Raw genomic sequence first — 27277 nt, 5'->3', positions numbered from 1 at the left:
AGTTGCTTTTAAATTTTAATGCCAATTTCAGTTTTTCCCCAAAACCATAAAATTATATAAATATACAATAAATATTTATGTTACACAAGGTGAATAATAGAGAACAAGGCCACAGACATTAACTTACAGTTGCAAGAGTCTTTACTTTAACACAGCACTAGGCCTGCTGACATGCATGATATACCTTTGTCACAAACAGACCACAGCAAGAGTTCCATTAAGTGACACAAAAGAAAACCACCCCCGCCTCTCCTTCTCATCTCTGTCTTGACTGAAACTGCCAAGCCTGGGCTCATAGATGGATTAGGTCAGGCAGGTGAGAGCCATGGGAATGCAGTTTAATTGCCAGTTTCACACTGTATGAATAGGCATTGAATTGGTGGAGTATAAGGAACGTCACTCCAGATGTGGATACAGGACACAGTTCTTCTGTAGGTTCTTAGCTCCATCCCTTAGGCCCCCCTCTCACCTGCACAGGCTGCCCTCTACCCCTCTGAACCTACCACCCCACACCAGCACCACCCTGACCTATGTTGGGTGAGGATTGCTGAGTTGAGTCATAATTAACTTTAGGAATGAGGAACTTTATTTCTAGCCTGATTTATGCAATAACACTTCTCTTTCAAGAAATTCAATTTCTTAGAACTGGGAATTGTTTTCTTCCTATATCTGAATTAGATTACTGTCATGTCCTAGCTATCATTTCTTTTTCCAGTCTAGATGAGTGATCCATTTGTTATTCACTCATTAGCATCATCCTTTCCCCTCCTAAGTGACCAACCCTGGTTTTGAGGAGAGCCACTGTTACACCATCTCCCTGCTGTAGTTTAGGAATATTGTTGAGAACAGCTCCTGAGCCATGTCTGGATTATTAAAAGCACAGAATTATAATACACACACAGGTATTGGCCACAGAGGAATGGAATTCTCCCTTATACCAACATTTACTTTGCACAAAGAACAATTCAGTTGAAGTTTTAAGACATTTCATTAAGTTCTTTTTTTTTTTTTTTTCCCCTCCATTTCTGATATCTGTGTGGGAGCCTGAATATCTGCAATTGATTGGGAAGGCTGAGGTTTGAAGTTCAGGTGGGACACACAATTCCCTCTTCTCTATCACAATCCAGTGTGCACGGGGCCAATGCAAAAGGTTTTCACTGCACAGCTGGGCTGGTTCTCCTTTGCCCATCAGTTATCCCAGGGAAGGGGAAGCCATTCTAGCCTAAGTAGAAGAAATTACTGATTTTGAAGCGTTAGCCTCTGTTAGCTTCCAGCATGGGTTTCTACTAGAAAGGACATAGATTCAGTGTTAAATATATTTGTGGGGCATATTCCAAATAATCTTTCCCCAGTTCAGGTTTTTAATTAACTCAAACAGTGAGGCAGATTAACGCAGATTCTGCAGCATTCAGAAGTAGTGATATTTCGCAGTACTTCCCTCTTTGTTCAGATACTTTTCTTCATCTACAGGAATTACAAATATAGCATCTGCCTCCAGTGAGCTCACCAATGAGCTATTTCTGCTCCTCTGCCCACTGTAGTCGGTGCAAGTGCTATGCACAACTCCCAGGCTTCCAGCCTGCCTTTTTAGACATACTTCAGGATAGTTAGAGGGGCAGTGCCCAGTTAATACATCTATCAGAACCTCAGCAACATTAAGCAAACTCCTCCAGCACTTGCTCTTCATGTACTTCATATTTTTTTTATGCCAATATTTGTTTCATAAAATAAGGCTGACAGCAGAGGTAGAGCCACACAAACTCCAATTGCTTCATCTAGAAGTAAGGCTTTTTCCCGCCTCATTCCCCAGCTATCTTCTAGGCAGGGATGCTACTGCAGTTTCACAACACACTTTGAAGGCCCGGGGCTGCTGGAGATGCCCTAGAGGGTAAAAGCATCAGTAGAAAAGGCAAGCTCTCCCTCGCAGGATGCACAGGACCACGTTTAGTGCTGACTACTCAGTCAAAACAAAACACTGCTCTCTGTCCCTGAACTCGCTGAGCTACTCAGTCCCATGACCAACCAGACAAACCAGGTTGAACCTGCAGATCCACCATCACCTTTGTAGACATTCCTTCTAGTGCCATTCTTGTTGTGCTTCACCAAGATATTTGAACCCATCAGAGAGACTTTTATTACATGAAGATCATTGCTCTCAACACTCTATATGACAAGCTCCAGTTGTATGGCAAGTGAAATACTTCAAAGATCACAACCACCATCCTTCCAGAGGGAGGAAAGGGAAAAGCAAAACAAAAATCAAACACAAACAAACATGGTATAAGCAAATGCAGGTCTCAAAAGACAGCAAATAAAAAGTTAAAATAATTTAAAAAGAAAAGAATATAACCCAAAAAAGCATGCTGCCATACAGTTAATTAAATGCTGTCTTTCAGCTTCTACAATGTGGGGTGGAACAGTGGAACATCACCATTCTTTTTCAGTTGCCTCTTTTTTTTTTTATTAGTTTTTGTCAGTAGTTGGATTGCTATTGCAAACACCTTCACAACATACAAAAGGAAAATTGGTTTTTAATCCAGGATAAGGTAATGAGAGGGTTTTTTTCCTTTTTTAATCTGACGGGAGTTCAAAAATAAAAGAGAAACAGGAAAACTATGACAACAGCACCTTGACATTGTTTAATTCCAACGCTATCAGGAGTTAAAAGCAGTAAACAGATATAATACTAACAGGAATAAAGATACTCACTGTCTAAAATGTAAACAGAATGTTTTGGTTCAATTTATTTTTCTGAAAGAGGACAGTTTATCATCAATTCACAACTGAAGCAGCATGCAATTTTATTCTTTGCTTTTTTTTTTTTTAAATCTTTTTCTATTTTCAATTCTTGGCAACGGCGACAAACCACAATGTTCTCAAGGAATGTAATGCAGACTTTGCTGTTTGCTTGGGTCTTTTTTTTTTTTTTTTTCTTTTTTTGTTGTTTTTTTTAACCTTGTGCGCAAATGACTTTTGTTCCCCTTCAGGTCATGGATATGTTCAATAAATAGATTGTGGAACCACTGTACTGTATAAACTTCAGTTATACATGCAGTCCATAAAATTATTTTTTACTGAATAATTTACCCTGTTATGTATATATACAAATAGATAATTTTGTCTCAATATAATCTATACAACACAAACCCACTATCTTCCTCTTTTAATGGTTAATGTACATACACAGGAAGTGTCTATCCTTATAAAGCGCCAGCCAACTCTCTTTTTATTATCCATGGTGAGAGCTCTCACGTAAGACTGGGTAGTTCGGCACTGGGAGTTCCAGTGCCTCTTGTCTATGCCCCTGCAGCCCTCCTTTGTGTACCCCTTGGGGTTGCATTTGGTCTCATAGAAGTATTGCTTCAGTTGGCCTTTGGGTACTGGGACTTTCTCCAGGACGGTGACAGTCGCCCCGGACATGTCCACTGCAGTCTTTTTCTCCGCCGCTGTCACCCACTCGCTCGTGCTGTCGCAGACGCTCAGTTCCCCGCGGCGAGCTGGGTCAGAGTGGCGCCGGACCCTCATGGACATGTTTGCAGCATCCAAGTAGTTTTTGTACTCCTCAAGCAGAAAGAGCAGTGGGGGTTCCAAAGGCACTTGACTGCTTAGCATGACTCGGGATGTGTACAAGTCTGCATCCTTGTTTTCCTCGCTGGGCTGGATGTCCTGGTCCTCATCTAGAAGCTCCTCTATGACATGTTCAAAAGTGTCCGCCAGCGACGTCAGTCCTCTTGAACCAGCACTAGGCCCATTTAGGCTCTCAAGAGTCCCGTGGGTCCGAAGACCTGGGTAAGCCAAGCTGCCTTGTCCTCTTACACTAGCTTCTTTCATTGGGGCAGCTTTCATGCAACTGAAGTATGAGATAACCATAGTAAGGAAAAGGATGGTCATCACTCTTCTCACTTGGTGAAACTGTTAAGGACAAGAGCAAGGAAAAAAGAAATTAATTTAAAAGGGATGGAGTAATAATAAAATTTACCTGAGCTGTCATGAGACATTATGCATTTTCTGCAGAGTTCTGCTGCATGCAGCCGCAACTCATTACCCCCAGTAAAACTTACCCTTGTACAAAGGTATTCTTTGATTCACAGTTTTAGAGAAAGCATATGCCAAAGCTTGGGCAACACTGATGCCACCAAGTCAGAGTTCTTACATGCCAAAGTCTTCCTGTATTAAAGTATTAAACACTATGCAACTTCCTTATTTATTGACTGATTACACCTATTTAAAGTAACAGCAAAGGCAGAACTGATATTGAGCAACACAACATTTCAGCAATAAAAGGCAGTTTCACAAACATGACAGGCAAGACTTTCATTTCAAGTGGAAATATCTAAGATCTCTTTATGCCAAAATATTTTGTCATTCTATGCACAGTCCCCTCCCCATGCCCCCCCAAAGAGCACCAAACTGCATTTGTATTTCGAAAGCAATCTTCAAAACACAAGAAGCCACTGCCACACAATTCTGAGGTTTCAGCAGGTCAATTCCTCAACTAAAAGCAGAAGGCATGTGTGCATAAATACAGAATGAGAAAATGGTCCAGCACAGTAACTAAATTTGAGCAGGACAGCTTGCTTGCACTATGTGAATGCTGTGGAAGGGACCTGTTGGATTACAGGCTGTTAAGAGCTACACCGAAATGACAGTACCAGAACCACTGTACTGTATTTTGCCAAAGCCCCATAGTGCCTGTTCTCAAGCAAGCAAAGCAGAAATCCAGCAGCACAACCACCCTGCTGCCATACTCAACAAGTTTGCTCGTTTCTCTCACCCTCAGACCCAAGTTCTGGCACATGTTATGCTTTGAGGCTGATGTGTATGCTTGGCTCTGTCTTCACTGAGCATGGAGGGGTAGCACCAGGAAAGTGCCAGTAAGAACAGCTCCTCCCCAGGCTTGGATTCTGCGCGACTCACTCCTCTCAGCACTCCAAACAGCTTGGGCTTGTACGGCTGCTCCTTCCCAAGCACTAAGTCTCTGTAGACTGTACATTCCTCAAAGTAGAAATGTTTTCCTCAAGTGCAGAGTACACACTTTGTGTACAAGAACCACCAAACCCTGCAGTGACAGACAGCTATATTTTGACCTATCCCAAGTGCTACTACAACATCCATCACATCCTGTTGTTATTTTTTCTCTTTCTGATCCCTGCTCTCACCAGTTCTGCTTGCTAGAAAGCAATGGCATTGTTCACATTTTTGAAGCAGCAGCTAATGCTTGTTTCAGAGCTTTTGAAGTTCATTCGGAAGTACCTCATACTTGGCAACTCTCATTGGAGTAAATGCTATTTCTGTTTGCCAACAGGGTGTTATGTTAAAAGGCTTACTTCATCTCTTGCAAATATGCTGTGGGAAACTAGTACTCTTAAGACTGGAACATGGAAAGACAATCTATCATAAAGCATACAAAGAAAATGAAATATGTACTGGAATGGCAGTGCCCAAAATGTAGGTCTCAAATTGTACTTAATGGAGTGGGGAGAGTGGGAAGTGTTTGGGTTTGTGTCCATGCCGCTCTCAAACAACATTTTGGCTAAGAATCCTCTCTACCCCAGCACAACTCTCTCCATCCTTCTTCCTGTTTAAAAGTGTTACTGTGGCATAGATTTATTAAGATTAAACAAACCTGACATCTGTGACTCACAGGAACATAGTGTTTGCTCTAACCATGTAGAACACTAATATTTTGCAGATTTTTTTTCATCCTTGGATTTTTATAACATTCCACAGGGAGCAATACCAGATTTCTTCCTCAAAGGGGAGGAAGAGAAACACAGAGATGATTTACAACTCAAGGAAGGTGGTTATCAGTCTTCCTTTATCAAACAAGGAAAGACAAGACAAGAAGTAGAAAGGATGGTTCATACAAATGCAGAGCCAGTGGAACAGGCAACACAAATAATTCATGTACTTCGAAAATTGTTTTACACAAAACTTAAAAGGAAAAATCCCCAAACACCCACATCAAACTGTAACCACCAGAGCAGTGAACACACAACACAGATCTTCTGGTTCCTTATCAAGTTTCTGTTATTTTCATTAGGGCAGTGCCCAGAGATAACAGCCAATATCTCAGCTCTGGAGGACAGATTCTGCCTGAGCATGTAGTAGTACCCCAAGGGGCCTTCCACTGCAAAAGAGGGAGGACACCACACGAGAGGAACCAAGACCAGCACAAAACAAAGAGAAGCTTGCACCCATCAGCTATATACAGTGGTTGGAGGCTGGACATTTACTTTTCAAGGTAAGTAGGTCAGCCTTAAGTTAGGCAGGATCTCTGGACCAGGCCACATCCTTCACTGTTGTCACTGGGCTGTTTACCTCATGGTAGCAGTGAACTTGGAGGGATGTGAAATGAATAGAATAGTAGCTGTGCAACTTGATTGACACATATATTTTTCTTACAAGGAAGAAGACTGAAGAGATGTGGAGAAACCTCACCAAACTGACTTCAGTAAGACCTCAGCATCCTCTGCCAATGGCTGTTTGGTCACCAGATCCAACAGTACTTTATAGCTCACGTTAAATTAATCTTTCCTCCATCAATCTTGCCTTCCATTTAGCAAGGAAACTGCTGTCAAGCTTGATCAATTTACATCTCATCTGATGACATACAACCACTGCTGTTATCTGACTGGCAAGAAACAGTGTACAACTGGGCTCTGAAAACTAGTAACTCCAAGACAGCCATTATCCATATAACATACTGAAAACACACAAGGAAATGTGTCCCCCTGAAAGCCACCCTTCTTCCTCCCATTTATAACAGTAGAAGAATATGCCAGAGTAAGCTTTAGCAGCGCAGACATGCAATCCTGCTAGCAAGCAAACAGATCAAACATCTACTTCTTTGTAAATGAATCCCAGACTATGCCTAAATGTATGAGCAGGATGTGAAAAGATTATTCTATCTGAGGAATATACACAATCCTTGTCTTTGGCAGCAAAATAATATCAAATTATTTAATAGAAGAAAATAATATTTTAACACCTAGGAAATCTCTTCATTTTAAAGGCCATAGTAATTTCCAGCAGCAGCTGCTCAAAATCTACTAGTTTAGCATCCTATAGCAGAACAACATTTAAATCTCACTTCATGGGTAGAAACACACCACCTTTCAGCTACTGTTGAACTGACTCATGAATGCATGGTTCGTGAGTCAGTTCATGAGTTAGTGAGGCAGGACTAATACCCCAACGTGGCACCAAAAACATCATTGGAAACACTTTGGATGGCAGCTTCAAGTTCTTTCCCTCTGCTCCCTAACTATCTAACCTCCATTATATTGTAAAGATTAAAGATACAACCTGCCCTGTTACACTAGTACACTAAGGGGCTTTTTACACGGGCCTGTAACGACAGAACAAGGGGGAATGTCTTTAAACTGACAGAAGGGAGATCTAGACATAGTTTAGTGTGTGGTGTCCCTGCACATGGCAGAGGGGTTGGAACTAGATGATCTTAAGGTCCTCTCCAACCCTAACTCATTCTATGATTCTACAATTAAGAAGAAATTCTTCTGTGTGAGGGTGGTGAGGCACTGGCATAGGTTGCCCCATCCCTGGCAGTGTTCAAGGCCAGGCTGGACAGGGATTGGAGCAACCTGGTCTAGTGAAAGGTGTCCCTGCCTGTGGCAGGGGGTTGGAACTGGATGAGCTTTAAGGTCCCTTTCAACCTAAGCCAGTCTGGGATTCTGTGTTCATTCTCATGGCTGCAAGAACATCCTTCCTTCTCTCATGCAGCATAGTAAAGCTGAAGCAATGAAAAGAGGTCACCCATGGTGGACCAGATCTCAGGAAGGCGTGACCTAGTTTGTACTTCAATAAAGTCCTCACAATTACAACTAGAATAAGGGCACAGAATTGTAGCAGTTGTCTCCATTAATGGGAAGGAGGCTCATTAAATGAAGGTCATGTCAATTATCTACTGCTAGTTTACATATGCAGTCAATTACCTAGCTGTACAACTTATTTAGGTATTTACATTTAATGAGGATTCACGGCTTAATTGTTTGATTTCATTATTTTTAGTTATTTTAAGCAGAAATCTACCAGCTTAACAGGTTGTATTTCCAGCAGAGAGACCTGAGGGACAGCTGTGAACATGTGCTTGCTTTTCTGCATCCTGATACGTGCCATGAAAGCTGAAGTAACTTTCAGTAGTGAATAGATTCATAATGCTTTAGTCTCCAGCGAGGAGTGTGTGGTGGAAGATAAAATTAGCAGCAAGTAGACATTCATTTTCTGCCTTGCCATTTTTTAAGACCTTTATACACAAGTTCAATTTACTAAATACTATTGAACAGCACAGGCATGAGTTCTTGCTCTACGCATCATTACCAGAGTGTGTGAACAGATACCAAAATGAGATGCATGTCAGCACATGATTTGCAGAGACTAAACGTACTGAGAACAAATAGTATTAACCTTTAACACATGCATAACTGGATGTCTGACACACTCTGGTTATCCTCGTGGCTATTTATGCGGCAAACTATATAATTACTTTTTATTACTGAAAACAAAGCACCCCCCAAATACATACACATGCACACCCACACTCAATTTGTATTCTTGTAAGTTGGTGCTTCGTGTCAGGAAGAAGAAACCCGTTTTATTTTTCTCATGTTGGTTTTCCCTGAGGTAATAAAGTCTACTTACCCGTGATGCCAGAGATGGCAGAGACTAAGAACCATTTTGAAGACTAAGACGAATAGCAAGCAAATTTACAAGTAGTTTGTGAACTACAGCTTTTAACATGAGAAATTTGCTTTTATCTTACATTGCTAAATATTGCCTATGGTACAGCTTCTGAGAGCAGCGAATCTCCACAATGCGTTCATTGGCTCTGGAGAGGTATGCATCTGGTTAAAGCACTTCCAAGGGGGGGTTTTGTGGGGTTTTATCACTCTTCCCACAACACATCGAAAATAAAATCACAACTTCTCCTGCCAACCAGAGGTGGGAAAGAACCCAAAGAGAACAGCGGCAAAATCATAATGCCATGACATTATACCCTGATCTTTCACAGAGTTATGTGTCAGTTTCTTACCAACTTCCTTCATACTTCTCTGGACACTGCAAAGGGCACAGACTTGCTTCAAAGCTTGAAGAGAGAGAATCCAGCTGTCCTAATGGGCACACACCAGACAGCCTCCTCATTACAAGCATGATTATACTTAAATTGGCCACGTGCAGGACTACAAGGAGCTTCCAGCAGGATTTCTGTCAGATGGATCTCAGTCCCATTCTACCCATACCAGGAAATGGGCAGGATGAGTTTTGGCACCACACGCAAGAGAATGAATAGCAGGCCAGACTCACAGATGGTACCAGTGCTTTCAGAAAGACAACAGCCATGGAAGAGAACAGATGTGCACTATTTTTATAACTGGACAATGGGAACCGATTGTTGAGCAAATGACACACGCTGTCTTTCCAGCTGTTTGTACAGCATCCTGCACATGGGGCTTCCAAACTGCATCTGGGGTTGCTATCCCTATGCAAACAAACTCAGCTCCAAAAGGGTACTTGTGTGCATGCCACTATACTTATCAAACACAATACACTTTACCATAACATTTTTTTTTGCCCTAATTCCATGTTAAAATACCAAGGTATGCAGTGACAGTCCTCCTCAGATAAAAGCACTACCAGCAGGTTTATTTTTGCTCATCAGGAGTATCATGGGTAGGGTAACATGCTGCACTCCTACTGCCATGCCTGAAATACGGTATAGTAGGGATGTGATTTCAAAGTCTAAAACCTAAGCATTAGCAAATTCCAGTTTCAAAACTGACTTCAGGCTTAAAAATCTGCATTAATCTGTGTTAGAGTTTATGTCAAGATACATTAATGCCATTCGGTGGTTATTCAGAAGTAACATTATGCAATGTCTGTGAAAGTAAAGTTCACCTTATAGATTAGGGTACCTATTTTGCCCCTCAAAACAAGAAAAAGAACCACAAAACCATTCCATGAAATAATTACTCTGAGCCACAATACTATCTGGTTCCTCTATGGGAGCAGATAATTACAGTTCTCCGAAATCATTTGCTTTGATAGCCACTAGAGCTTTATATAATGCTAATTCAACCCGCACGCAGAAGAACCTCAGACCTTTGAGCAGCATCTGCGGTTTGTCTTCCATTTCACTATGGCTCTTTGGTATAAAATACTGTGCTGAATCGTCACAGGACTAAGCTATTCTGCCAAGTACACACATGAAGCTCCCACTGAAGTCAAGGATAATTGGCACCCGAGAGCAGGAACAGAACGGAGCATGTTGCGTGCAAACTAGCGTTGAGTTGGATCCCTTGTACCGTGACGCGTCCAGCAGCCCTGGAACGACCCAGAAGCTGCTGTACCAGTTGAGCTTGGATCTTACGAGTGCCTATAAACTACTGAACAGCATGTAAAACATCCCACGCACCCATTGGTTCTGCTGCAAGTGGCAAGCTTCCTAGGACCTATAGAACATTATGCACTCAACAGGAATGTAAGTGAAGCTTAGCCAAGGAAAGTCAATGGTTAAAAAGCACAAGCATCAGATGGAGCAGTTACCCATGGTTTGGGCAGGTAGTGCTTTCTCTAGGGTAAGGGAGAAGAGCAAGGGCTATACCCATTTGTTGCAAGACTCTTACCTTTGCTGAGACCCTGACTGTGTGTGGCATTGCTGTAAGAGAACACCCTGTTTTTAGCCATCGTCAGTCCTTGAAACGAAGCAGATCAGTATGTCGTGGTGTGCACAAACCCAAAACTGGAAATGCCTGTTGTCAGAGCCCTGACAGGTATTAACAATATGCCTGCATTTGCCAGTGGTGTTATCAGTCATCTTTTGGCTGCCCGCCCTTGTGTGCAGATTTCTCTCAACACATGCTCAGTCCAGTTGTTAGCACGGCATCTCTATGGAGATACCTTCCACAGACAGGGCAAGGGATAAAAGCTTACGCTGAGGCATCTATCAGAGCAGCTTCTGGGAGGAGTCAACTCCAAAATTATATGGGAACAACAAGACCAGGAGCACAAATTGGTCAGTTTGCCAAGCCACCTCCATTTACATTAATGGAATAATGAAGGATCTGTAAGGAGCAAGGACATACTCATTAGGAATCTAACCTACCTCACCAGAGCCAGCCCTGCAGGTGTCCTGCTGTGACAGCAGCTTTATCTTTGGAGGTAACACTGCTGGAAAATTAGGTTACTATGTTAATATAACTGTATCAAAAACACTTCAGCAAGAAGCGCTCTTTCACCACTGATATTTCACTATGACGCAGTTCACCACAGATCTCAAAGCATTAGAGCATTATAGTTTTCCAGGGTTTTTTTCTTCCACACCCTCAAGGTGGTTTCATGCTGAAATAACTTCTGCAATTGTATGCCTGGTTCTCAATCCCTCACCTGTTTTAAAAATCTGGGGACTGACTTCAACTGGATTTAATAGAGGGATGCAAGTTTCACTGACAACACTATTTCCATGGTCAGGTGTTGGAACTAGCATATAGTAGCTCAGACATACCCACTTAACACACCCTTCCCCCCCCTGCCACCTTCTTCCTTAGGCAGGCAAATACCAGTGTATGTTCTTACCCACTCAGTCTTACAACACTGTGTTGCTGCTTTTATTTCACACGCTCCACAGAGGAAAAGCATTTGGAATTACTACAAGGGGTGAGAAGGTACATCTGGTAAAGATGCAAGTGTTTGAAAACAAGCTTCAAGAGTTGTAATGCTCAAGGTACAAACATTTAATGGAACATACAGAAAAAAACCTTGCAGTCTGGAAGTAAAAAGTAACTTGTAAAGCTCCTGCCTTCTCCCAGTTGTAGAATGGTGTAATTTCTTTCACAGTAGTGTTACATTTCAATTCCTGTAAATTACACTGGCGCAGGGTCCTTCCCCTCCCCATCTAAAAGTGAAGTTCACCTGGTTCATGACCTTTCATACTTTGCCACCAAATATAACTACAAGTTGTGGCATCATGGGAAATTATTTCCACAAAAGTTCTTGAGGTTTATTGAAGCAGTATATTACAGCAGACCTAATCCTGGTGGACACAGTCACTGCCTCGTGTAAGCCCATAGTTCACAGATTTATACCAGCTGTAAAGGTGGCCCTGTATTTATGTACTCATAAAAATCAGATGAGGCTGACACCTAAACCCAAGATAACAGCTGTATCAGAACAAAATGTGACAGGTTTCAGCAAAACAGCTTCCTCACATTCAGGACTCCTGAAGGATACCTGCATATTTGGTAATAATTACACTTTTAAGGGGGGAAGTGGGGGGTGGGGAAGCTTTCTAGGTGTGCAGACTAGCTCCTTCCTTCCCCCACCGATAGCAGCACATAAATAGCCCAGACATGCCTGTAAACAGAAGTATGCAAAATCCAGCCCAACAGCACCTAACTTAACTCTGCTCTGCACTTGGGTGTCTTGTTTCACTCACACGCCCCACTGCTGAAGAAGGTGGCCTTGCTGGCAGCTTACTGTTCTCACTGTAAGAGCCCTGAAGCTCCAAAGGACAAGTTTGTGTACAGGCTTTCAGTCATTAAACACTTCCCTAGAAAAACTTCAGTACCCGTCGCCTCGCACAAGCGGATCCTATTGCCCTGCAGTGAAGGAGAACTTCCCTTCAAATAGCTGGGGGTGGAGGGAGGAAAAGGAAAGTTAAAGGGAGAAACATTAAATTACCCAATTAGTCTGTTGAAAACTCTCCCAAACCTCTGCACAACACAACAGATTATGTAGAAGTCACCACCCTATTCAGAATCAAAAGCAGAGCTGTCTTATCAAAGATAACTAGTGGTTCTAGAAAGGAAAAAACCACTTAGAAGCTGCAAGAGCAGAGAGACCTGGTACTTATGTACAAGTGAAGAGCTGCAGCAGCAACATTTCTTGAAGAATGTGTTATCAAAGCTTCCAAAGTGGTTTGCAAACACTAAATCCCAGCGTCCCTATGGGAGGAGGAACCACATCAGAAACCCTATTTTCCTTCTGGCTAGGTTGAAGCCCACAAAGACATTTAAACAACTTACCCCAGATTGCACAGCAAGTTGCTGATGCACCAGAGGAGAGCAAGGAAGCTCTCGCTCCCAATCCCTTCCTTCAGCCACTACCCCAAGCTGCCTTAACCATGCGTATCACTCACATATTTTGCAAATATCTCTATGGTAACTTAGATGTCTAACCCAGAAAGAGGCAGGGCAGCTGATTAAAACCTTAGGGGTATTATTTTGAATACATATGCTAGCTTACTTCCATCTGTGTCATTAATTAGTTCCTGACTGTAGGTTAAATGTAGGGCATGTTGTCACGAGCCTAAGGTGGGGTGGCAGGACCTCCTGCTATTGCCATATGGCTTTTTGTTTCTTCCTTCATTCTTCAGCTTTTAGCCTCATGCTTCTGATTTGTGGACTCAACTATTATGTAACAAAGAACAACAAGAACAGCAAAACTAGCGTTAAAATAGAAACATTCTTCACCATTAAAACCTTCATGAGGTTTGATCTGAAATGCAACACAACTTCCTGTCTCATCCAGGGACTGCCCTTACCCACAGCAAATTTGCTATGAAATTCAGTAAAGACCTAGTCCCATGGAGAACTATGACTGCATTTACCTGCCCTACAAACACAAACCAGGGTGGCCTGCCAGGGCCCAAAGGTCAGCCTTCATTTGTATGAAATGGAGAAGCAAAAGGCGATGTCTGTTTCTAATATGGATGTTCAGCATACACAGGGAATGATGAAGCCAGCACTATACCTATCAAAACAAGGAAAAAAGATGACAGAGCTCCATTTGTCTTTTTTTTTTTTTTCCAAAGCATCTCCACAGATTCATTCTTCTGTTAAAATACAAATGGCTTGGGACTGTCCTCAACAAAATGACAGGTCATGTTTTGAGGTATGTCTGAACACGACTACTTGTAAGATATGCAGAGTATCAGCAGTTCATCTTCTAGTGAATACCAGTAGGTCTGGTGGTGCTTTGTGACTGAAGACTTGCTCCAAAGTTATGTATTGTGTTTTCTAGCTCTCATTGCATACCTGTCCTTCCATTAGCTAAAGGCAAGGGAAATGATTTCTGGTATTTTCAAGCATAAGATTCTATAATTTTTATAACACTTACAGGAATCAGAGCAAGGAAAGAAAAACAACATACAACAATACCTATGTTGAACAAAACTGATTGAGAATCAGGCAATACGACTTCATTGTTGAGGCTCATGGAATTCAAGATGTTGCATGTAGTTTGTCAGACTTCTTTGGAGGCACAGAACTCTAAATAGCTTCTTCTTAAATCTTATTTCTGCCTTTTCATTTTTTTAATGGAGGCGTGTGGAATTGACTCACTTCTCCTTTTGCAACATCATTATCACTCCTGCTACTTCTTTGCAGTTACAACTGCAGGAAGGTTCTGCACAGGGCGCAGCAGAAATTAATCATCAGTGCAAAACTGAGAGAGAAAAAGGACTTAACGTGAGTCTTCCAAGGAAGGCAGCTTTGCTCCTTGTTTTCAATTCAGGTGCAAATCATTACCTTTAAGGGGAAAACTCATTTTCTGATATTCTTTTGCTAGTCATTACACAAAACAGATTTCTGTGAGAAGACGTAAAGAAGCACCTGCTTATCCTCTCTTTGCACCATTTCATTGGCAGCAACTTGCCAACACCCTAAGTACCCTGCTGCTGTAATAAGACATGAAACATCCTTCTCTGCCTCCCATAAAATAAAACCAACCCTTCTTCACCAGTCTGCAGGACACTCGCTGCCAACAACAACAAAAAATTAATCACGATATTGACATAAACTGTAATGCTTCTATCTGGAAAAGCAGAAATGGGAGAACCTCAGATTCGTTTATTGCTAGTTTTGGTTCAACCCATTATAAAGATAAAGGGCACTCATGATGTTCAGCAGCAAATTCATACTTCACCACAGTTTCCTGGCACAGGTTCTGGTTAAGTTACCGCTGTCAGCTTGAACTTGTTAGTGGCTTTGCTTCCCCCTTGGACTCACACTGGCTTTCGATACAAATTCTATCAAATAGCATTTCTCTCTTGGCATTTACAGCTCAGTCAAACTGGATTATCAACTCAAAAGGAATGTAAATAGCAAGTGAAGATCCAAGTTTTAATGCAGGCAGCCACCAGGCACAATTATCTACAAATACGGCAAAACAAGTCCTGTTGTTCATCCCAACAGCGTCCATGCACTTCTGTGGTACAGCAACAGCCATGACTAAGAGAAGGTTAGTTTACATACTAATCTAGCTCTTGAATCAAGTTTAGATTTTAGTTCTTTTTATCTCAGTATATCAAGTATTGAACACTTACGGAGAGTGCCACAGCCAGTGTAAAGAAAGGTAAATTAAACCATATGGATACTAAATGTTGTACCAAGCATAGAAAGTAAATGGCAGGAGGGACTAAGGAATCCAGAGTTCGTGACCTTTAATTCCTTCATCTAGACAAAACGTCATTTCTCCAGGAGCGGTTATGTTTAAAGAAAGCCATGTTTTGATCACATTAGATAAGGCACAACCTGCACTAGAACTGGCACAAAATAAGCTTAACTGCCTTTCTTAAGATGTGTACTAGCAGATGGGATAATGAAGTGGGGGGAGGGAAACAACACAATATGACAAGGGGGACAGGATGACAAGGACTTAGGTCTGGTATTACTGTTACAGCCTTAACTGCAGCAACAAGTGTTTTCTATTCTGAGTTACTAAAGAGCATGTAACAGCATTTTGCGCAAGACTTTTCCTAGTTGAATCTTTTTCCAGGCTCTTCCTGCTATTCTACACACACAAAGGACTACAAGCCAACTTGTAGCCCAGTGTAGCCAACTGGAAAGGCTGAAGTTGGATGTGGAACTCCAGGTGAGCCAAGGGTTGTTTCTGAAACACTCATTTGGAACAACAGTTCTCATACACCCTGGTACGATACAAACAGTTGCATCCTGAACTTGAATGGAAAATATCCCTATATCACAGCTCCTCAGTTTCACACAGGAAAACTCTGATCCCTCAAAAGCTATATACTAAGTGCTTCTCCTGATATACTTTACACTGACAGATTTCAATTACCTGACGAAATCACCCAAACCATCACCCGGGAAGATATGCAGCACATGCAGTCAACTACTGGCTTGAATTTTCAAGGCTCTGGGAGATCCAAGTTAGCAACTCTCACTGAGGTTTAGTTGTGTTGAGCTTCTTATGCCGCTGGGCAGTTGATAGCCATAAACTAGCAGTTATTATAAAAGCCCCCAAAACATACCATGTCTGTAAGAGCCCAACAGAAATAGCTGCACATGAGACTGAGTTCAGTGGGTAAAAAAAGGCACATTGTTTCTCTTTATAAGCAGTTCCTCACAAATTAAATACGGAACAGTGCTTATTCTTCTCTCCCCAATGCAGAGGAAAAACCTGCTATAGCCAAAGATGGATGTACAAAACAAAAAGCTCCGAGTTCAAAACAAAACAGAAAACTAGATCCTAAGAATCAAGGGGCAGATAGAAAAAGCACATGCCATGTTGTTAGATTTCAGGTAGCAACAAATATCTACATATCCAGTTTAACTTTGATACCTATTTGTGAAATCAGGAACATTCTGGATCTAGTAAAACCAAGCTAAAGGCTGCTGCATTGATACATGAAGAAAATCAGGATTCCACCAAATACCTACTAAAGGATGACCCCTACCAATTCGACTTCAATTACGGCATGGGGAATAACCTCCCCCAGTTCAAATCCTTAAGGGAAGAGTTCTACATTGCATTATTTTTGGTGCAAGCTTTGGACACGCTACCAAGTCTCAGCCACAGCTGTAACAAATACTTTTGACTTGCAAACACTTCTTTCGGTGTAGTCTGAAGTTCATTCAGCAAATTATTTACTCAAAGGGATGTCCTCATTCACCTGTTTCCAAGAATACCATAAAAGAGTGGTTGCCTGAATTGACAGGACAGGATTTGCAGGTACCACCTCAGTTACATGGTTAAGCAAAAACAACCCAGCATGCACATGCTACACTGAGGAGTAGGAACAGTTTGGATCGGCAGCCTCACTTGCCAGAGCCAGCCACGAGCAGCGTGTTTGGTTCGTGCATCTCTAGGTGGCGGTAGCTGCTCAGATTTTGAGACACTGAGCGATGCTTACCTCAAATTTAGCAACCAGTATTCCTCCCATACTCCTAGAATTGCCTTTTCTAATTTGAAATGTGACCCCCTCCCCCATTTCTTCATAATTTATAGTAGTCTGAAGCTGAGTCACAAGGATTTCTGCATTTTCCTAACTAAGTACACAAGAAAAGAATAAACTGCCAAAGTATTGAGGTAATTTATAGCGTTAAGGCATCGAGAGCTTCTAGTCGATCAAAGGACTCAGAGAAACAAACATAAGAACAATCATGCCTTCTGTTCTGCAGAAATGCCACGGCCAGAAATAACTGTCCTAATTAACTGGTTTCAAAAAATGACTTCTCTGAAAGATATAATATTCTTACCGAGGAAAGTATACAACTGCTACAGCCTTATGGCAGATGTCACTGGGGCATGACAATTCCCTAAATGAAGTTTCCTTTTGCTTCCTCTGTTTGTCCATGGTGCTCAGGTACTCATCTTCAGACAACTGTATCCATCCATGATACTTAAATTATGCTATAACAGGACCATCTGCCACCACTAGTATCAGCGTTACTAAAGGATTACAGCCACATCAGAGCAGCAGCATCCCAGCCAACCCTCTGTTCACAGTTTAATAAAGGGCAGAAACTGTGTTCAAGATGAGGTTGGCTTTGTTTTTTGGAAGCCTGTTGCCTATTTAGTCAAGTCCATAGGACCTTCAATGATTCAAACTGTTCCATGTTGATCATTACTGCTGGGTGTAGCAGCCAGTCTATAGTTGCCTGGTAATTAGGTCCTGAATGTCAAAAAGGAGGAAAACATGAGCCTGACCCTACACATCCCCTACACTTTATGAACATGACCACTTGTCCATGCAGAATAGGACAACTGTTGCAAACAAGTGCTCTTCATAGGACAGCTCAGAGCCTAGAACTGTAAGCAAGATGGCCAACGTAAGATTATACCAGAGGACACAGGCCATAATATAATGGTGACGCCAGTAAGTCACACATGTATCTCAGAAATTAAATCACTTGTCTTCTGTTAGTGTATAGTCTAGTGCTTCCAAATCAAGCAGCATAAGGATTTATGTTGGTAACATGTATGTTTAAGAAGGCACCATGGCAGAGTTGCCTGTATGCACTGCAGAGCAAAATCTCTTATTTATTGTTTGCGTTACCTGAGCACTGAGGAGCCTTTGCCAGGTACCAGGAACATCACACAGACAAGACTACCTCTGCCCCAAAGAACTTATAGTCAAAGATAAGACTGAATAATGGGTATGGATAAGGAAGGGAAACAGTATGATCTGCTGACAGACAGTGGGGACAGCCTACCAGCCCCATCCCAGCTCAAACATTGGGCAGTTTGCTCAGTGCACAGCTCTATCTTGCCCCAGTGGGTACCCCAGCAAATAGAAGAGGTTTCACACACAGCACCTTTCTAGCTGGAACCAAAGACAGCAGGTTATTGAGTTACCTCTTCATTTTGGCAAATACACAAAAATAGCCTAGCTTCGGTGCTTTTAAAAGCTTCCTTTTAAAGGGGGCTCACAGCTAAGCATTAACAAGAATGCCAGCGTATGAACTGATCTAAGAAATGATTGAGTTTCCTAATTAAGCAGCATTGTAGCTATTTAGGAGGAACCAAGCACTCACAACATATGCTTGAAAACAGGTCAAGACAAGTTAGCAATTAACCTATTAAAAGCACGTATCCTCTTCTAGTGGAGCCTCCACGAGTTCACACAATGCCTAATGTGAGATTTCTAGTGTAGGCACAGGGCACACTCCTAGAACAGCATTTCAGCTTTTTATACAAACCAGGGAGGCAGATATGGGGAATTTTTTTTAATAGGACCACACTTACTATACAATCCCCTCTACTGAGTGAATTGTTTCCCATCTTCATGGAGACTTACACATAGAAAGGATGAGAAGTTCTTCTACTTTCTTGTGACCTTCTTATATACCTGCACCCCAGCAGAGAACTATTACCCGAGCTCAACAGGTAATGCAGCTTCTTGTGTTTTCTTCACTGTAACAGCAGAGGAAGAGCTGGAGAAAGCGCTACAGGTACTGCAAGGACTCTTAACTGCAGCTACTTTCAGCTTAGTACTCTCGCTACATGCAAAGATTTTAAGCAAAGGCACAGATCCTTGTTTTCCGCTATATTCTTTCACATTTGAGCAAGTCTTTAAAATCCTCTGCATCTGTGCACTACATTTTGTAGTATTGCAGCACACTGTAGTACTCCCATAGCACTACGCTACAGCATAATGCCTTTGTGTTTAAAAGCAAGCTGCTTGGAATTAAACTTTTTTTTTTTTTTTTTTTTATTTTCAGTTTAGCCTCACTCCCTCCAAGGTAAAAGTCCTTTCCCATTTTCCTCCACTGTTCTATCTGGATTATACCGATAAAGCGTTCTTGATCCTTCTGACCCGTTTTACCCTGATTTCGCAGCCATATAACAACAGGATCTACCCTGCAGCTCCGGAAAACAGAGAGCACTGGTGACGCGCACAGAAGGCATGCTACTTACAAATGGGTTTTCCCAGCTGAGGTTCAGTGAAGCTGAACATTAAGTGGTAGTACTACAGCAGAAAATTGTTGTGAGTTGGAGCCCTGCAGAAAGGCTCCTGTATCTAGTCGTATTAAGTAAATAGCTGAAACATCTACCAACTCCTTCAAGGTATTTTGGAGTTGAAACAGAGCCATTGCTTTGCCCTGAGACCCACGTGAGGGTCGGTGGACCCTTCCCTTCTGCTGCCCAACAGCCACTCAAACCCAGGGACATGAATGCTGCTCCTGCCTGCATCCAAAGTCAACCGAGGAAATTAATTTTACGTACTCATTGCGCCATGAATTAAAGATTACAGAAACACTTGCTGAAGAAAAATGTATCACCCGGATAGATTTCTTGCATTCATTAGAGCGGCGTCACTAGAAACATAAATAAGTAGTGACTATTGATCTCACAATAGTCATGACCTCAGAACAGCAAGCTACAAGAAACTGAAAAGCATGTTTTAACCGTAAAATACAACCCAAGGTACAACTGCACCCCTTAAAAATCAACAACCAAAGCAGGCGTAGCCCACAGAGGTGACACCTTACCCTACTAATCCCTTAAAGGAAAAGGGAAAACGATCAGTGGGGCAGCGCCAGGCTTCCAAACTATTGATTCAACCCTCGCCAAACACATCCACCCTAACGCCACCTCCTCTCTGGCTGTGGCTTGTTTTCCACACCAAAACACAATGGAAGCCGGCGGGCAGGATCCATCCCGTCTCCTCTCCCTCCCTTCCCCGCAGAGGCTCGGCGGGCGAGCCGGAGGACAAAGCCCCCACGGCACCGCAAGCCCGGTGAGGGTGCCCGGCGTGCTTCGCATTCCAGCTTCAGTCCCGCTTCAACAAGTGCATCGCTTCCGTCCCTCACGGCCCCGGGCGAAGCCCAGACCCCGTCCCTCTCCGCACGGCGGCTCTGTGCGCGCCCACCCACGGCACGGCGGGCCCCGACACCAGCACCCTCCTGCCCCGGCCCGACCCGACCCGTCCCGTCCGCAGCTGAGGGCAAGAGGGGGCCAGGGCCGCCAGGGGGCGCCGCCCTCGCAGGGCACCGCCACGCGGGCACGCGCCCCGCGCCCGACCCCGCCTCGCCCCGCGCCGTCGCCGCTGCTACCGCCGTCGGGGAAGCGCCACCAGCGCCCAGCGTCAGCCGGGCTCCTCGTTCCGCCCCCCCCGACGGCGACAGCCCCAACGGAAGCCCCGCCGGGCCGCCCACCCCGACCGACAGGTGCGGAAACAAAGGGGCGCGGGGCTGCCCCGGCCTTCTTCGCTCCCCGGACGCCCCGCGCCCGGCCCCTCAAGTTTCCCGGCGGGGCGCCGCGTACCTCCTCGTCCACACAAAGCCTGTCCGGATCCCCCGTCCGGGAAGTCACATCCTCTCCCGGGCGCCCAGTCCCACCGGCCGCCTCTCGCCACCTCGGCAACACAAGCGGCAGCTCAAGTGTCTCATCAAAGCTTTATGAGGGGCGGGAGGGCAGCGGAGCCGGATCCCCTGCCCGCGCCGCCCAACTGGAGCCTCCCGCCCCGGCCCGGCCCGGCCCCGTTGCCGCCGCCGCCGCCTCCCCGCGGAGTGGCTTCGCCCCCAACCCAGGCGCCTACGGGCAGCGGCGGCCGCAGCCACCGCGCCGCGCTGCCCCGCTTAAAGCCTCCGCGCCGCCTCCCTGGCCCCGCCACCGCCCCGCCTGGTCCCCGCTCCCCCGGCGCCCCCCGAGCGGCGGGAAGGGCGCGGAGGGGCCGGGCCGGGCGGGGAGCGGCGGGAGGTGGGGGTGAGGGGGGGGGGGATCGGTCCGCCCGCCCGGCGCTGGATATTGGTTTACTCCGGCGGGTATTAAGCAAGCCCGATCCATTTAAATATCGCTCCAGCGCTGACCTCTCCTGTAGTTTGCCTATTAAGAATGCAATCAAGATAATAACAGGCATTGCTTATTAATGAGCGCCCCAGGTAACGTTACACCGGTGACTTTATGGAGGCGCGCAGCGGGCGCTGGTGCTCAATCCAGGCGGCCCAGAGGGGGCTCTGCCCGCACAGGCACCGGGATCGGCAGCCGGAGCTGCCCGGCGCCCCTCGGCCACCGGAGCGAGGAGCGTCCGCGGTGCCCGGAGGGTCTCTCCCGGCAAAGACTCCCTGCTCGGCCCTGCCCAGCCGCCCGAGGGGCCATTTTCCATCCCCCCTGTCAAAAATCTGTCTGGCCTTGTCCCCCTTCTGCCTGTGCACCCAATACGGTGAATTATTGATAGTGGAAATTGCATGGTGGAGGCAATAATGGCATCCCCTGATTGAGTGGCTCCATTTGATCTTGGTAAAGACAGAGAGATGGCACGCTCCCCAGGAGGGCTGGAAGCACACACGTGTGCCAGTGGGGCACAGCACCTCATGCCACAGCTCACAACTTCATCCCCATCCCAGCATGGGCCAGTGTGGCCTTGCCTCCTATCTCCTCACCAATAAATAATACCTGAGGCATTTGATTTTCAGAAGATACCCTGTCTCTTTTACAAGTTGGTTGTAGAATCCCAGACTGGTTTGGGTTGGAAGGGACCTTAAAGCGCATACAGTTCCAACCCCCTGCCATGGGCAGAGAAACTGTCCACTAGACCATGTTGCTCCAAGTCCCGTCCAACCTGGCCTTGAACACTGCCCGGGATGGGGCAGCCACAGCTTCTCTGGGCAACCTCTGCCAGGGCTTCACCACCCTCATAAAACTTATTAAACCAATTATCCTTCTACACCTTTAAAGCCAAAATAACGTCTAATTTCAATTAACACCAAAGGCCTGTCCACTTCAGCATTCCTGTGGCCGTCTATACCAGGAGAAATGTGTGCAACTCATTGCTGCCTTCAGACAGTCTCATTGCCTGTGTGCTTTTGCTATGAAACACCTGCATTGATTAGATCAGTAAAGTAATAAAATATCCCAGGCGTTTGAAATTTGAGTACACCTAAGGCCTTCCGTATAAAACAGCTTTTAATATATATTAAGGGAAACAATCCTGGCAGTTAATATCCTTTGCAGCTTTAAGAACTTCTTTAAAAATCATGCCCAAAGTACCACGTTACCATCCAGCAGTCTTTTTGCATGATGATATGACAGCCGAGTTTTGATACCCTGTGTTCATAAGATGACACCTGCAAATACTTGGATGATCTACCAGTCAAGTTTAATAGCAGCAGCAGAGGCTACTTTAATCAGCTGTTATGTAATACATTACATGCGTGTTATTCCTGGAGGATGGCCTCTTCTACTACATTAGGCAAGCAGATGAGCAGCAGCGAGTACCATGCTTTAGAGACACCCAAGCGTCTGCTGGCTTGTGCTCAGGAGCGAAGGAGAAAGCACATATCCTCAAAAAGTCTGCTTGCAATCAGAGCAAGCTTTTTAATTTTGGAATGGAAGCATGTTACAGACCACGTGACAAATCCTCGTGCTGTAGTGTGTGCTTTCCACTCAGCTCTGCTAAGAACATAAAAGCCATCAATCCCGGGCAATGTGTACTGAAATTCCCACTTTGCTCCAAACATGCTGCCTTTTGCCCTGGTGCAGAGATTTTTCCCAGGGAAGAGGCATGGTCAGAGAGCTGCTGTATCTTGCTGGTATAATCAGCCCTTTGGGGATTACTAACTAGCCAGTGCTTGATTACTGGAAAATTAAAAGTAGTGTAAGTAATGATCTGTTTGGACTTCTAATGCACATACAAGCTGGGCTCCATATTTTTCAATCAGGCCCTGACTTCAAGGTGAATTTTGTATGAATGAGCCCCAAAAGACTGGCCCACAAGGGATTAGTTTGTGAAGCAACCAACAGTCATCACACTGAGAAACTGCCCTGATCAGAGCTCTGCATGACATGCTGTAGCTTGGAGGTGTACGTAAGCCCTCCCCTTTGAAGCCTGTAGGATATGTAGGATGCAGTGCTCAGACATTCTCATGTTTCCCATGGATTCCCAGGTGACCCCAGAAAGAATTCTCTCTTGCCACATGCAAAAAAGAACATCTCCCATCTTCATTCGCAGAGGTTTGGATTGTACAGGCGTCAGAACCGAGCGGCACTCAAAAGGAAAGCTGCACCACAGGCTGCATGGGGAAGAAACGGGCAGGCAGGCCCTATCCTGGTGATGTTGGGTTGGTTGATTCAACGCCTCAAGCCTCTTGGTGTCATTGGCATGTCCACCTTACAGCATTTACCTTGAAACTGAGTCTCTTTCCTATACCTAACTAGTTAAAATAAATTTTTTTGCATACACAATCCAGATTTCACCCTTTTCCATGCAGCAAGAGGGAAACGGTAAGAAGGAGTATGAGTTGTCAGTCAACATAATGTTGATTTATCCCTGCAGCAATATCAGATTGCTTGGAGGGGGGCGAGACCATTGCTTTTTGCTGAATTCAATTTAAACTGTAGCATAGGCACTAATGATGCTGTAGATACTATAAAGAAGAAAGCTGAAGCACACACATCTGGTTTCTGTCTCAGTGGAGGTTGTACATTATAGTGATTGATGTACAAGGTCCAAATTTACTGATAAACTAATTCTATGATAGAGGAGTTTGTGGGGCTCTTAAATTCCCCCATTGCAATTGTAAGAGAAGCAATAAAAAAGTCAATATTTGAAAAGAGTAAAATTCTTAGAAGTCCATAGTTAGTCAATACACAGCTGGCGATTCAGTCTCCCCCCGCAAACATGTCTTTACACTCCTCATTTTATTCACATAGTATCTTGACCTGGTTTTGAACAAGAAAAAGGTCAAGAAGCTAGAATTTGGACTGCTTCTCACTTGGTTGTCAGGAAATATAAACTAATCCTGATTACAGAAATGGGAGTGCTGTTGAGGTACTTGGGCTTGACACTGTAGTATTTTTACTATTAATAATTTTAATTGGCTGAGGTCAGTTCTTATATCACGACAAGCATTTTATGTTTAATTATGTTTATTCATGTTTCCTGGTTACCTATCTTTGCTGTTTTGTCACATTAAAGGGCTGGAAACTTCATGGAAATAAACTTTTCCAACTCAAGTAATGCTAAAAATTGCAATGGATTATAAACACCATCAGAGGTTGCAGGCACATTGCATTGGTAAGAAGATGACTGGGCTGTGAGGCCACTCTAACGATTCAGTGATCGCAGCGCACACAGCAGAACCACTCATACTCTACACTAACATCAGCAGGTCTGGAAAACCCTCAACATCTTTGAGGACCAAGCCCAAATTCTGCTCAGCTACGTCAGGTCTCTGTACTCATCATCCGGACTGTGACTGAGCAAGGTGGATTGAGAAGGTGGTCAGCCAAACTGCAGCCACAGCTTCTCCTGGGCGTCTGCAGTACGTGTTAATGCCCTGGGGTTGGTGGCACTTAGATCTTACAGCCTCGAGGTTTACTTCATGTCCAAGTCGCAAAAAGTTGCTATGGTTCTGGTCTGCAAGTAGCTTTCTGGGTGGCCAGAGTATACCCTGTGCCTTAAATAGCACAGGGTACTTGCTCTTAATATTGAGCATAATTTTGCCTTTGGTGAACAATGTCTGCAGAGAGGCCTTTCAGCCGCATTTTAGCAGGGAAAGTATTTGTGAAACAGCAAAGACCCAGAGACCTTTTATTAGACATAGTTTGTAGCCTGCATGTGTAAAGGATAAAGCAGTGAAACCTATCCTTTCAATCACAGGCACTGAAACCACAACATTTTTTGCTGAAGAAAATATCACCTAATAGCTCAGAACCTTCACCCTGCAGCTACAGCAAAAGTGAATTTGAAACTCCAACAAACAATTAAAATAATTGGTTTCTTCTCATGTCTGCTAGAGGTGCTCATGCCAGCTTTCCGTCACATGGGGGGATCTGTACCCTGGATCTCATCCCATGCCTTCTAGTCAGGGATTTCAGCACAATTTATGCGCATGAAACCGCTTCTAGAGCAGAGCTCTGTGGTAGGTGCAGATTAGTATTTTACAAACAAGGAAATGCGTGTGTCTATTATATATAAATTCATTAAGCTGCTCATGAACATACTTGTTTGACGAGCACGCCCCTTCTGTGTTTGTTCCCTGCCACTGCTCGTGTAGTTGTCTCTACTGGCATCAACTGTCACAGAAAAGGAATATGAATCATATGTGACAATTACCACATACATCAAGTGATGAACACACACAGTCCTCCCCATCCAAACCTCCAGGCTTCCCTTTTCGGGTTTTGTACGAACTCCACATGCTTCTAAACCACCCAGGAAATCCCTCTTCCCTGTGCAGAAGGTCTGGGGGTAGCCCCCAGGATAATTCACTCTTCATCCTGACTACCTGGTCCCATGGCCAGTGTGGGGCTGTTGGCAGGCTGGCCCTGCACTGCTGGGTAGAGGGCAGCTATTGAGGATGTTGGCACAGGCAAAAAGGCAAAAAACAGGCAAAAAAAAAAAAAAAAAGAAAAAAAAAGAGAGAGTAAGGAACGAATCCAGCCCAGCAGCAAAATGAAAAGTTGGGTTTATCATTTAACGCTTTGACACTCGCTAAAACTGGGAATTCACCTCCCAAGTGTCTCTGCCTTATTTCTGTCATTTTGGAGGCATTAAACACCTGGCACCTGAGCAAAGAACAAAGTATCTGGGTTATGCCTGAGGGTATCCAGTGTACCGGCTGTCTGTCTGGCATGCAGTGTAGAGGCTTTCCCCACTTGCCCCTGGCCTCCCTCCTAACAGCCCAGCCACGGCTCCATTGCAGTGGATGGAAAAGAGGGCATGGAACAACAACAGCAACAAAGCAGGCTCCAAGTCAGCCACAGACATGGGAAGGGAAAAGAAAATCCCATCTTCCCCAAAGAGGTTGTGTGTGATTCCTCGGGATGAGGGAAACACGAGCCAAGTGTGGAAAGATTAGATGGCTGGAGATGCACTCCTCGGATGAATCCAGCCATTGGAGCTCTATGATTAAAGAAGATCAGAAAACCTCTGGTGCACTTGTGAGTGAAAGGTGTTGGGATTGACTCATCTCTAAGTATTCAGTGGGTTTCAATTAGATGCAATACAGTGGATAATTTTTATTATTTAAAGGGATCAGATTGCAGGGGTTTGATAAACTTAGCCAGGCATCTTGTCAGAGTACATACGTACCTTACCAAACCCTCCTCCATGCGTAACTGTAGAGAGCTTATTTTGGGTATGTCCTAAAAATAAGCAAGGCCCAAACTCCCAGGTTTGTAGTCCTGTGAGTGCTCCTTTGTAGTTTATTTCTATTCAAGCAAATAAATTTTCCTCTGACATGAAGCTCAAGCCCTCGCTTCACCAGGTGCTGGCAGCTGTGTGATATTGCCCAGAGGGTGATGGGTGATAAGAGAAGTAAAGCAAGCAGTCAGGAGGGGGAAAAGGGAAATGGCATTCTGTGCTGGGGGCCGATAGCTGCACCAGGGTGCCCATCACGTCCAGCCCAGAGCTGGCAGGAGAGATCCTCCTTGTGTACTCAGAGATCCTTGGGAATGAAAAGCATGTGTAAACATTAAATAGTTCTTGTAGCTCTCCTGCCCTGTGCTACTTTCATATTAGGCATTTCAGACTGCACTTAGATTGCTGTCTTCATCTTCCCAAAGAGGTTAA

The 27277-nt window shown here is 44.2% G+C and overlaps 2 protein-coding genes across 2 annotated transcripts; one reads left to right on the top strand and one right to left on the bottom strand.

Moving 5' to 3' along the window:
* Positions 1-21295, bottom strand: BDNF (brain derived neurotrophic factor). The gene is made up of 2 exons (XM_065686034.1): positions 21028-21295; positions 1-3912 (listed from the first exon to the last, which is right to left on the bottom strand). The coding sequence occupies exon 2, from the start codon at positions 3889-3891 to the stop codon at positions 3151-3153; it is 741 nt and encodes a 246-aa protein (XP_065542106.1). The 5' UTR covers positions 3892-3912; positions 21028-21295; the 3' UTR covers positions 1-3150.
* On the top strand, positions 20396-21472 carry LOC136017499 (basic salivary proline-rich protein 3-like). Its single transcript, XM_065685813.1, has one exon. It carries the CDS (start codon positions 20396-20398, stop codon positions 21470-21472), a length of 1077 nt encoding a protein of 358 aa, XP_065541885.1.
* The last annotated feature ends 5805 nt before the right edge of the window (positions 21473-27277 follow it).

This window comes from Lathamus discolor, chromosome 6 (assembly GCF_037157495.1).
Source record: "Lathamus discolor isolate bLatDis1 chromosome 6, bLatDis1.hap1, whole genome shotgun sequence".
In the NCBI taxonomy this organism is placed as follows: domain Eukaryota; kingdom Metazoa; phylum Chordata; class Aves; order Psittaciformes; family Psittacidae; genus Lathamus; species Lathamus discolor.
Note: the sequence above shows the minus strand (reverse complement) of the source record. Positions and strands in the feature narration are given on the sequence as shown.